The 13,862-nt window shown below is 41.1% G+C and overlaps 1 protein-coding gene across 1 annotated transcript in view; it reads right to left on the reverse strand.

The window, feature by feature from the left end:
* inpp4b (inositol polyphosphate-4-phosphatase type II B) overlaps positions 1-13,862 on the reverse strand; it is a gene marked incomplete at its 3' end in the record, with an annotated part of 138,200 nt that overhangs the window by 60,339 nt on the left and 63,999 nt on the right. The window contains exon 6 of the mRNA XM_083972504.1: positions 1,460-1,571. Coding sequence (XP_083828630.1) covers positions 1,460-1,571 — 112 coding nt within the window. The remainder of the gene's footprint in view (positions 1-1,459; positions 1,572-13,862) is intronic.

The raw sequence follows: 13,862 nt of genomic DNA on the forward strand, positions 1-13,862 counted from the left end.
CCATCACCTCTCCTATCTCTGAAACTGATCCCGAATAAAACGGACTCCCAGGCAGCAGCCATGCTCGCACGCAACAACCCAAAGTAAAATGTTGCCCATTCAAGTGAGGAGCTATAGCATCTGGGAAAATTCAGTGCGCAGTCAGGAAGGGTTCTGATAATGAAGAGTCTTACAAATGAGCCGAGGGCCACAGCTGTGAAAGGAGTCCTATTTTAATTGTAGACAGCGGACAGCATGTGTTTGATAGCTCTTTGATGACTAAAATATGTAAAGAGATCAGATCAAAGGTGATTGGAGTCTCTTTCTTGTTGCGGCAGACGGGTTTGTGCAGGGTCAGTGGGATATTCATGCACACGACAAAGGTAAACTCGTGAGTCTCGTCTCTCAAGCGAGCCCTCCCTAATATTTGTCATATTTCTTCACCCTTTCCTCCCCTCATCTTCTGCAACAGAAACAACATGCACAAGGGGAAATGTGTTGTGACAACGCGCTCACACACACACACTTAGATGCGCACACACTCACACACAGGGCAACACATTCATCAAGTCGACATGGGCAGATTGTCAGTGACACTCTGCAGCCTAGCAGGGAACCTCCCTGCACCAGCAACAGGGGTGGGCAGAACCGAAAGCCAGTCAGCCATGTAGAAGCCCTTGGTCAATTATATAAGACAGTGATTCATATACACACACACGGAAAATACACACAAATACACACACACACACAGCGTATTAACAGTAGACGAGGGCTGCAGGTCTCTGCTACCTTGCAGAGCTCTGCCGTAGTGAGAGAAAATCTGATCCCCCTTTACAGATCAAAAAAAAATCATTAAAGCTCCTTCTTTACTTTGTAATGCTGAACCCCTGGCTCTGAATAACACGTTTGCTCGACAAATGTTCAAGAAATCTTTCTCCATTAGGAATGTACAGAAAATGAAGTGGAATCAAAGTACATACAACTTCAATTCTGGCGTGGAGGCATCCCATGGGGATGACACAATCTTCAGTTTACGGTCAAACTCTAAAGGAGAGCACTCTCTCTCTTCTGCTTCCCTGATCACACGAGCCACTTCGGAGCCAAGTTAAGCGGTATGTATTGTGGCAGATTAGAGCGGAGGAGGGGGTGTGACGGCGGCGGCTCGGGGAAAGCCACGTAAGGGAACCGCACTGGTCAAACGAATAAAGGTTGTCAGGACTGGCAACAAAGTGAGGTGTCTCAGAGCGATCATACGGTCAGCCCTCACTTTGATGGTTCCTCTACATTACAACACAAGCGTACTCACAGACACAGACGTTACATGCGCTGCGCACACATCCTGTAAATCCCTATTAGGGTTTACTGAAGTTTATTTAATCTCATTGGAGGACTTCAGCAGTGCCAGTCTAATCCTAGCATTAGCACAAGGCAAGTGGAGCATGGCGTCTCCTGCTTCGTCCAGTCTCTCTGTTGTTTTTACCTTCTGGGATGATATGTCAGTGGTGATGTGGTCAACATCAACTTCCTCCATCTCCCCCATCTTCAGACGACTCACCACCACTGTTCCTGCTGTGCACACACCATCAGATGACCTGAAGGGAGACAGGGAAAGAGAGAGAGAGAGAGGAACATTTAGTATTAGCCTCTTCATTTAATCTGTTAAATAAAAAGTCTGTTGGCTTAAATGATCCTTTCCTGCGGCTGATTCTCCTCTCTGGGCTGCGGAAATATTCACGTTACCCCCTCCCCTCCTCTCCTCCTAACTATCCAAGCCTCATAAGCTTATTTCCAGACTTGAACAGGTTGTGAAATTATAAAGCTGTTTGGCTGAAAAGTAAAATCAAGACATTTTCCTGACAGGTTTTTGCAGAAGAGCTTGCATGTAAAGATAAAAGAAAAGGCTGCTCCGGTGGGAAGTTGATGAAGGTGAAGGAAGGAACATTTCGTATAACTGTTCAAACTGCGGTCTAATAAGCCAGGCTATGTGCTCTCACAGACATGAAATTGACACTAGAGTTTTCATATGAGGGACCCCGACCAATCACTTTCCCAATCATGAAGCCATGATTAAGGAGCTGATAGAAAATCTATAGTATTGGCAGCAAGACAGATGCTGTCAAATGAAGAATAATGGTCCCTGGGCATTGTGCGAGCAAGTCTGATCACCTTAACAGACCCATCCCTAATGTGCTCAGTTCCACTCCAGCTGGAGAAAATATTGGATGCTGTGTGCCAGCCAGTGGTCTATAGAGACAGAGGAGGGGGGAGAGGATGACACACCCCTGCCTGGGGAGGAGAAAATGCAAGCATGGTGATGGAAACAGAAAGGATGCTTTCAAGGCCAATCCATCTTGGTCGGATACGAGGAAGAAAATCTAATCGCACCCAAGGGAACAGAGGAAGGGGAAGAAGACGACGCTAAGCAGAGGTAGAGCATAAAGAGGAAGATGGGAGGGAGAAGCGTCTCTGTGGTGGGACACCGGGAGCTTCAGTTAATGCTTAATGTCTTACAGCAGCCCCCGAGCAGAGAGAATAACATTGGTTGGTTTATAAATCTAATCACTGTCCCTTGCCAGACACCTGTCTCCATGTTTACTCCTCTGCTCATCTTCCGCTCCCACCCCCCTCCTCCTCCTCCCCCATTCCTCACCATGATCATCTCTCCCCCTCCTCTGTTTCACGTTGCAACAGAGTACTGAAGCACGGTGAAAGAAAGTCACCCTGACTTTGAAGAAACAGTGTGTACTGACAGTGGCCCACAAATAATGGAGGATATGGAGATTAACATGCATCACATTCAGTGTTGGTCCTTTCAAGACAAGGCTCAGGGGTTAGAGTGGCCCACTACTTCTCAGATTGCTCTGCCTCAATCCACTAATGAAACACTCCATGGAAAGACAGAGGAAACTCTTTCTAAAAATTGCACTGGGATAATTGATTTATGCCTTTGAGAGAGATATATTGTTATTGTTTTTAATTTGTGGCCAATAATAAACTCAGGAGCTCTTCAAATACAATCTTTATATATTGTCGTCTGTTAGGAAAAGACAAGTAGAGACGATTCAATAAAGATGTCACCACGCTGCTGCTTTGCTGTACAAAGTCTGTGTCCTGACAGAATATCTGCTCTGCAGTGACACACCTTTTTTTTTTGTTGGCAAACTACAGTCTTTAAGCATGCACACAAATTGACCTCGAATTAACTTTGAAGGTTTGGTGAGAGCAGTAGATAAAAAAGAAGCCTGTCTTCCTCTCCCCTCCCAGATCCCATCCTCCTCCATCTCACGCTTTCCGTCTGTTAGAGCTGGCATGGAAACAAATCCGCAGACTGTTCTCTGCCTGCGAGCCAATCTTTTTTTAAATCTAATTGGCCCAGGATCTCTTTTATGACAACACTTAATCAGACGGCTTTGTTAAAGTGACAAAAATAATGTGCTTAAAATGTCTGCATTGAATTTGGCACAATTCAAAAAATATTATTTATTAGGAAAGTGACTTAACAGTTTTTTTTTTGAAAGCCTCTCTTGCAATTTACAAACACATCCTCCAGCATGGAAACATACAGTGCAATTAGTTCCAAATATCCAATCCGTACCCTGCTGGTGTAAGAGGCTTTTGACGTACAAGCCAGTATGTATACACAACACTATACAGCAAGTGCTCAATCCCTATTGTAAATTATTTGTACAATAAATAAAAGTCTCCTGGTTTGTTACATCCGACACACTATCACTGACTATAAGAATAACTTGACTCACTCTATGTATCTATGGAAACTGTACAGGTGTGTAAATTAATGATCCACAAAACAACACTTTATAATTAAGTTGGAAGGTATCCAACTTCCTACCAAGGTTCAGTGAAGTCGTGTAGTCTTCACTGCAGAAACGGCTGTGTTCTGCTTACTTAAGTCCTGAAGCTACGTGTAACCAATTTTGTTCTGGAGACATAAACACACACCTGAGAAGATTAATCTGCCCAATAAACATTGACCACAATAATGTAGCTGTTTCAAACACAAAACGGCAGTGACACTCTGTCTGCACCTTATGAGAGTTTGACTCTGCAGTGAATTTAACAGTCTGTCACATTGCAGTTTGTTCTGCAAAATGGGAACCTTATCAACTTGGGCCACTCCTTCACAAAAATGTTTTCATAATTTGTCTTAAAAGTGGGAAAGAGAGTTATTAGAGAAGATTATTACAGGTTTAGCACCTTTGACACAAATAAATTCTCTCAGTTTGAAAAGTTCGAGTAAACTTATTCAGCCCGCCACACAATTAATAGTGTAAATGATGTCAGGGACATATACTGTAGGGGCCATATCTTGGAGCACTGAGTTCTTCTCTCAGCTTTTAATTCAGTCTACATGTTTGAATACCACTGTGAGTTAAACGTGTGTTTGAATAGTTAAAAATAAGCATTAAAGAAAAGCTATATATGTACTGTATATGTGTTATATATATGTGACCTCTGCATCACCATGACTACATTTTTAATAATGTATGACATTACAGTACAACACAATCAACAATACGATAAATAAGAGTGGAAGTGATAGAGGTGGGTGTGTAGATAAAAATTACACTGTGAAGAAATTATTGGAAAATGGACAAAGATGGACAACCAGTGGACTTAAAAGTGGCAGAGCAAATGCCCTGTTTCTGTTGCATTGTTGTCCGCTAAAAGAAAAAGAAAAAGATTTACAGTGATGCCAAGCAAAGGACAATTCAGACCTTTTCAAAGGTGTGAATTTAACAGCCTGTGGGTGAGGAAAGTTCATCAAAAAAAACTTCAAAGCAGCAATACTCCTGTGGTCGTCAGGCGCTTCTCTCTGTGGGAAACTTCAGACGAAAAACACCTGACAGACAGAGAAAAGAAGCAAAACAGCACTGGCTTTTCCCCTCACAATGACTTTAGCTTAAGCTGTAGGAAACTATAAACACACAGCAGGACCTGGAAAAACTGTTTTGGTTTATTGCTCCGGATTTTGCCCACAGAAGAATTGGCTCAGGAGCCCTCCAGGACATTACCTGTGGAATGGGAGTGGTCGGTGAAAACTATAATTGCCAGGATCCAACACAGGCACAGACAATGCTACAGCCGTGAAGGGTAGCAGTGAAAGTGTAGATGGGATTCTTGACCTATATAAAGCTGGACGGGTGCGCTAAATATAGTGCTGGCTAGTTTTCACCGAGGACAGATGTTAGGACATGGGACTGTAATAATGTGGAATGCCAGCTCTCAAATTGACACTGCTGGTCTGGCTTTTCATTGCAGATGAATGACATTATCATGTGACTCAGCAGTAATTGTACATTTTGCAACTGAAGGACTGACTCAATCAATAAGACTACACTGCAGGCATTGTTCATAGAGCTGGCAATCACCAGGGGAATCTGTACTGAGCACACACTTGTCTGGACCGCTTGAAGTATATTCCCAAAGAAAAAGATGCCCTGGTTTCCTCTTGATGAAAGAGACTTCAACGAAAAAATATATATTCAGTCTCAATCTAAAATTAATGCAAAACACCCTGTGTATCTTGTATTCAAGTTCTATATAAGAAAAATATCTGGCTGGTACTTAATGAAAAATTTTTCTCCGTGGCAGTGGCACGTTCAGAACTTTTTTACGCTTGAAAGGCCGAACAAGCATCAGATTTTCAATCAAAACAAGCTGATTTATCCAGAATAAACCAGTGTGATCAGTCTGTACAACATGCAAATTTATGCAGTGTAAAAAAAATCTGTTTGTCTGCTGCAATACATCTGTAATACGCAGAATAGGAGCTATGTCAGGGCAAGATGCATACTTGCACAAGATTTGTGAGTTTCGACACATCCTATTTGTTCCAGTTCCATCACACACACTACTGTGTTCTTGCATGAGGGGAACTGTCATCACACCACATTTACCTTTATGCCAGTGCTTAACCAGTGCCAGAAACAGTCTGATATAAGCTGTTTTCACAGAGGAAGCAAGGTGGAAAGAAATATCCAGAAGGGATGCGATTCCTTTACCCAGTGACATCACGACTGCAACTGCATGGGACTCAAGAGTATTGGCAGCTGATTGTTATGTCATTTCACAGAATTTCAACATAGTCCAAAGAGGGAGATATGATGTGATCGGGAAGCAGCAGACTCAACAAAATTACTCAGAGAACTCAATTGGAAAATGTTCTTGTTCTACACTGATATACAGTACAAGCTGCTACTGCATGGGAAAGAGTCAAGAACTTTGCAAACTGTGTGCAGCGAGTGTGTGTCAAGCTGAAGAGTAGAAAGCATGTAGGCTTGCCAAGGTAAGTTAAATTTGGTTTAATTAAAAAAATTCTTAATGTATTGTTTACTGTGGCATAATGTCACCTGGCATGGGAACAAGGTCTAAAAAGCCACTTGCAATAGACTTCAGTCTGCAGAACACAAGATGCGGTTTAGGTGAGACTCGGTCAGGAAACTGTTCTCACTCTTAGTGTCTGCTGACTAAACCACAGACCTATAGAAACCTATGTAAGACCGTGAGAGGATTAACTTTATTTCACACTGAGGGGAAGGGGCCACACAACATAGCAACGGGTCATGGTGCTCGTGTGGGTAAGGGCTGACTGTGAGACTAGTGTGTGTGAAGCCAGTAGTACTCGGACTGGAAAGTTGGTTTGAATTCAAATACTATTTCCCCTCTGTCAGCCTGCTTTCAGCTACAAATATACTATATCTTGAATCTCAAGGTTTAGCAGAACTTAATCTATAAAATTTCATGTTCACCACTCATATCCATTTCCTTTAATAAAATCACGCACATTCAACCAAATCTCATAAGGTTCAGCGCTTCAAAGTGATACCTGTCATCTCCAATTTTATAGTAATATTTAACATTTCTCTGTTGGCTTATAATTGCAATTTCATCCACTGTAGTTTATTTGATCATACAAATTCATACTATTGTAGCTCCTCAACACAGACTTTCTACAGTACAGTAGATATTTTTTTCTATTACCCAGGTTACCTGTATAACATTCAAGGACAGCGAAATTACAGTTCTTTTTAAATATGAAATTGCCTGTTGGAGCTTTTTTGGACACTGAGTTTTGCACTAAAAAAACTTTGGATAAAATTTGTTTTATTGAACTTAGACTGCTGAAGTCTCATATTAGTTTTGCTTTCTTGTGCATTTTGTCCTGCCTCACTTAAGTTGCTTTGGGACTGAATCTCTGGAGGTCGAGTGAGTACTGCTTTGAGAAAGACTGGGAAAAATGTGAACCAATGGCATTGTGTGCCAAATTATTATTAACACAAGTAGCGAGTAAAAGGTAGAAACTAACACTTAGAGCCGTACAGAATTCACACACATTTTCTTCATCCTTCATCTGCTTCCATCACAGTGCACAGATATACGTACATACTGTACATGCATATACTGTAGATACAGTATCTATATAAATACATATAGTGTCACAGTAGAGATGTGAGTGATTCCTACTCTCAATTGTGTGCATTCAGTTGTGTGTATAGTATATACATTTCTGACGATGAAGAATGCTGGCATACATTCAGTGTGAGGCCCTTGAAAAAAATGCAGATCAATGACAATTGAATGAGGGTGGGTGGAGGCGACGGTTGAGTGCGAGAGGGCAGGTGGTGCAGGGACACAAAGCGTAGTCTGCGCCCAGATGCCGACCTTCGTCACCACTTACTCTATGAATACTACATTATCAACACTTAGATGGTAGGGGGTCAAACCGTGCTTGCTATAGCACACTGCGCTGCAAAACATAAAATCCCCCCAAAAATCATTCTCACGCACACATCGGATTCTGAAATAGTGCGGAGAAAAACGCTGAGGCTTTTCAAGTGTAATGACTCAGAAGGGAGAGAGTATGCCCCCACAGAGAGCCACCAAGGCTTCATAATTATTTCTCAACAAACTGTATAAAAGCTGACAAAACAGAGTCTCCTTTCATCTGTGTCAAGCAGATGGTTTTTGTCCTGTAATTGCTCTTGAAAAAGAAGCCAACCAACAGTATCTAGACTGCCAATGATTCTGACAAGCATACACTTACTGGAGGACGGTTTCTTTTTTTTTTCTCCCTTTTCTCACTTAAAGGTAGCAAGCACTGGCATGATGAAGCAATGGTGCAGAAATTAAATGTTAGTTCTTACAGGAATGGTTGTGGAAAATATTCTTATTTGCACTCTTACTGAGAGTTTGATGTGAGTTATGTATAACAGCATCTCTAAAGGTCACAAACTAATGTAAAAAAAAAAAAAAAAAAAAAAAAGTGTAGAAAAACAAAAACAAAACAGATTGTGGTTTTAGAACAGGTTATGTGCTGTGGTGGGTTATTTCTACACACAGACTTGTTTAAGCCACGGCATAAGGGTGTCAGGTCCTGAGGCTGAGCTTATTGGCTACAGTTTCATGTTTATTGGAAGATGACAGACAGATGACAGGTATTTATCTTCTCATCTAATTAACCGATGGAAATGTGTGGATTTCCCAAAATACCAATCTGTTTATGAACATCATATAGTTTGGACCACACAATGGCCTGGTTTATCGAGAACAGTGTCTCTGTATCCATCATGGAAAGGTTGTGGTCATTTGCTGGTCACAAGATTGTGTTTATAAAATAAAAAGTAACATCAGCTGGAAGAAGGAACAAACAACTGTTCATGCTGACTAAAACTTGCATTGCATTTCCAAACACACTTAGTCTGCTTGCCTTTTTGTTGCAGAAAGTGCCCTTAGACTATAATATATAAAATGTGTAGTTCTCCTTTGAAGTCTATTGAAACAACCAAGAAACTTGAGCATACTCCCTCATTCACTCAATAAAGCCTACTGCCTGATTTTCCACTGTTTACCTGCTCCTTAATACTAATGAACAGTGTACAGTGCTTCACTGTCTTCTCTAATTGAATTTTCCTACAATGAAATTTAGAGTACATCCTGACATCATGCATCTTATCTCTTGTCTAAAATCTAATCTCCCTTGTCTTTAGGTTGTTGCCGTCCACCTCTAACTGATTAGTCAACCGGCTGCTAAGACATATGACCTTAAAGAGCCAAACAGCACTTGCAAAACAGCACTTCGGGGGTTGATAAATTGCTTATGTAGGGCGTTCGATCAATATGTCCACCACTTGTGACCTAGATGACACATTCAGGGACATCTGCATTAGACAGCGATACAACTGCAACATATACATACAAATGGCACACACGCAAAACAAGATCGAAGAAAAAAGATGGGATAGGGAAGGAGAAAAAGCAGGGGAGCAATTCCCTGCTCTATGTGGCATGTGATTGTTTCTTGCTACATCATTACTAAACTGTTACCTGCAAAGCTGCAACGGGTGTGTGACAGGGTGATCTATGTCAGGGTCCTGGGGACCTAATGGGACTAAGCCGTAAGGAATTGCAGGTTTCATTAACAACCTCAGGGGAGGAAGCACTAACAGACCTTTATCTGTGTCCCTCTATAGCTGTGATTAGAGACCGAAGGGGATGCTGCATGCAAACAACACTTATGTGAAAGCATGTGTGTGTGTGTTAGGTGAAGAAAGAAGAATGAGTGAGTGTGTGTGACGGCTGCGCAAAAGCAGATGGAGTGTAAGAGCTTCAGTCGCTAGTGGTGATTGTATTGGCTCGTTGACATAGGTAGGCAGTAAATGATAGGTGTTCTTTGCTTCATTGACTCTTACTGGCGAAGGAATTGAATGGGGACGTGGTAGAAAGGCCATGGATCTGCGGGGAGTTTTAGGTGGCAATACAATACAAATACCCCGTGCACACCCACACTTTCCTTCACAGAAACACACATGCGTGCACACAGTAAGACAGATGGGAATGGGTGAGTGAATGTCTGCAGAGACGCAGTCAGGGATGTAGGTTAACACACTCAGCAGGGCCCATAATCCATAGGGACTCTCAAGGGATGAAGGTAAAGAAACAAAGACAGAATGGAGACAGCAGAGGGGTAGAGACTGTGTTTCTGAAGAATGCTAATGAGTAGGAAGCAAAGTGGAGCCTTGTCTTGGCATTCGCCTCTTCTCCAATCCTTAGCAATGCTGCATCTTTGCTGCCATACGGTAGCACTAATATAATGATCGACGCCAACACGCTGCAGATTTAATGCTCTCTTCATTGCCTCCCATTTTCCCTTAGGATTGATTTAAAAATGTTATTTTTGACTAACAAGACACTGCACAATAAGGTCCCCACTTATGAATGTAATGGTGCCTCAAGCCTGGAACATGATGATGGCATAGAGCAGTATACGGGTCCATGACTATGTGCAATTTAAGTCTTGGTTTGACATCTTTGGTAAAAGCCTTTTACAAAATCTCAGAGAATTCAATACAGTATTTACCAAGTAGGGTGAAGTTGAGTAATTAACTTAGGCAATTTCCTGAAATTAAAAATAAATGATAATCACAATCACAAAGTATGGTGCACTTACTTTAAAGAAAAAAAATCATTAATTTATTTATTGGATTTTTGGGACTTGAAGCTGCTTTCATCATTTCTTCTTGATCAATAAAGGTAGCCTAGAAAGGACAGTGAGTTGACCTTGAGTTGAGATTGTTTTGTGAAACTGGGATCAAGATTGAACTTTCACGGTCAGCAGGGAAAGGTGTAAAAACGGCTATTGAGCTTGCTGTAAATGGGATTATCTCCATGAAAAATGAGCAAAGACAATGCATCATAAAGTATTAAATAGAATTGCCCAAGACCAAGATCAGACGTTTCATATTTTCTCTTCCTTTTAGATTCTTTTATGGACTAAAGGAGCAAAGTTTACATTAGGGCCAGTCACATAATGGGCCAATTATAGTTGATTGATTTGGATTTGTTTGGTCAGACTGAGGTGGACCAATTCCACTTAGCCTTATATGGTGTGCTATGACTGGGATAATAAAATGTATCCAGGTTTCAGTACATAGAAAAGGCTCGGCTGATGCTGTCCCTGTTCTCCATCATTCATTTACCTCTCTGCAGAGTTTACAGTTTTTGTTTGTGTACTGTATGACCATGTAATTTTATTTGCCAAATCCTATGCAATCTGCAGTGCTAAGAACAACATGCTGCTACATGCTAAATGGATGTCCCTTTCTGTTTTGGTAGAGGGCCATGTGGTAATTCATATTCCTATGGGATTCGGGGAGTTGCTTAGCGGCACCTATTACGTGTATTGTGCATTATGGCTACTCAGCTGTTTTGCCCTTTCTGCTATCTGACTGTCAATGATAGAAACTGTTGTTGGTGGGAATGAGTCCACATATAGGCTTGTTTCATATTTTCGTCTTTCAGTGGCCTTTAAGACCTGTTCCCACCTTTAATAACATACTTGGCATGTAAACGATTAACAGTGTTTCTCATCAGTAACTACTTCTTAATCTAAAAGGAAAGACTTTTAAAGTGGGTTAAAAAGGTGCAACATTGTCAAAAGTTTCGTTTCATGTTTCCCAGCTATACTGCAGCCTTCAACAGGGACATACTGTATAATAAAAGAGACATCAGTTGATGCTCCAAGGACAGGTGCTGCTACTTGAAAAGAAAAAAAAAGAGTGTGTGCAGCCGAGTGAATACAATTGGGTGTAAAGTTTTGCTGGGAGGCTCACACCAAGATGACATTTTTGGTGGTCAAATGGTCAAAGTAAAATATACCACCATCTCTTAACAGTTTAACAGTTTACAACACTGAGCATGAACAGATTGTAGAAAAAGTATATTATCCTCTGATAAAGGGCTACTGTATGTTTGCACAATCAGCTTGTCTCAGCTTGCTCTGGCCTCTGTTAATCAATTTACTTATCTACAGTAGTTACTATTTTAATGCAAACTTGCTACTGTTGGTGGTGCTAGAGGAGAAGTCACGAGTTCAGCCTAACCAGGACTGAAATTATGAAATAATCATAATAATCTATGTTGAAATATAAGCCATGTCTCAAGACAACAAAACCATCTCTTTTAGCTTCTGTTATTAGCAGGGTTATATTTTTCTGTCTTAATTTAGATAAATGGCTAAATGGTGAGATACAGTAGATACAGTTTAAAGGATTTCTGTTCATTTTTAAGGAATATTTTCCTGTTCAAAGATCATGAAAGGTAAGTGGAAATGCTTGAAGCTAAATGTGTGTAGTAAAATGATTGGAATATAACAACAGGTGAGTCTCAGGTTAAGTCTCCCCAAAGGACTCACTTTCAATAACCAATAAGAAAGGTCAGTAGTAACTCTTCTATCAAAACTTGCCTTTGAAATCAGGTTATGGCAGGCAGCTCAGAGCTCTCGTCTCCTTCCCAATGGATGAAAGGGATTTAAGAGCTGTGCTGATGCAGGCCATTCCTATAGACAAGGTAGGTATTCTGCATTCATTCTGCAGAGTCTCCGTCTCAGGGCGTTAAAGAGACACAGCGATCGGGCTCTGCAAAGTTATGTCTCCCTGAAAAATGTATCATGGATCAGTATGGGACTGTGACCTTTAAGCAACAGAAGAGTGGATGTACGCTGTAACAATGAAATAACAGTAAGAAGAAGCCAAAACTTTAGTCAGGAGGAGTCATATCTCTCCCTCTCACCCGTGCTTTCTTATGTAGAAAGAATAGCTCATGTCCTTATGGTGCAGTATACTAACAGTGGCCTAAGGCAACAAGATAAATATTTGACCTTGACCTAAAATTAACGTAGTTTCAGTGTGGACTTTGCACAGACACAGTCAGCCCTCATTAGAAAAATGGGCTATCTAATGGAGGATTTGACCAGACTTGCACAAGTCCCTGTGTTGTGTGTTGTGTGCTTCTGTATGTGTGGGTGTGCATGTCCAAACATACCAGTGTCTGAGGCGGCAACAAATATATTCAGGCAACCCAACTTCTTTTGCTCAGATAAACGGTGTGAACAGACCCGATTGACCGTTTATGTAAATGTGGGTGAACAAAATAATGGGAATGTGCCCGTGCAGCACATCCCTGCAATGTAGCCAAACTCACAGTTTACTCCAAACAGTGTCAACATTACGAGTCAACATGAGCTTCTTGTTATGCTAATTGAAGATACATGTCACAGTGGATATGCCACATGCATGATTGGACAAACACAAGTAGAATAGAGTTCTGCTTGTTTATTGAGGTGCTCTAAACGGCAATGAGCTGGTGAGAAAACACATACAGGAAATGCAGCTTTTCCCAGTGGCTCCACTAGACTCTCAACCTATTCTAACTTTGATAGAGTTAATTATTAATGTACTGTTACTGCACTAATAAAGGCTGTGCTAAAACTCTGGGATCACCGAGATGTCAGTCAAGCTCTGTTTGTGCATGCCCACACAGTAGTGAGAGGAGGTCAGTCACCCATGTGGGTGAACTTTAAGTGTTTAGAGGATTTAAAAAATCAAGTTCAATAGAAAAAAATCTAACATAAAAACAACTATTTGTGAGATGCAAATAACAGTTTCTAGAAAGCATGAAAGTTTAAATGTAGACCCCCAGTGGTCTTATAATCACCAGTAATTTTGGCTAATTAAACCTCTCAGGGGTTGTATGGAGGTCTAGAGAAGACACTTACCCAACATTTCTCCTGCTCTTATTGCACCTGTTGTTAAGCAGAAGAAAAATGAAACTATTATTATCATTGAGTACATGGAGTCTGGTGACATCATTAATTAACTGGATATCTCTTCAGCTTTAGCAGCAGTGTAATCAGCCTGAATAAGTGAAAACACCTGGGTCGGAGTTTTTACAACAAACCTTGTCCGTCCCAGAAAACACACACAAAAAATGTCTTGGTAAAAAATCTGAACCCTGAAGTCACAACGGCCACAAAGCCGACTTGGAAAGGTTACTAGTACAGGTTTATCATAATTTAACATAAAAAA

This window comes from Trachurus trachurus (assembly GCF_905171665.1).
Source record: "Trachurus trachurus genome assembly, chromosome: 1".
Taxonomy (NCBI): domain Eukaryota; kingdom Metazoa; phylum Chordata; class Actinopteri; order Carangiformes; family Carangidae; genus Trachurus; species Trachurus trachurus.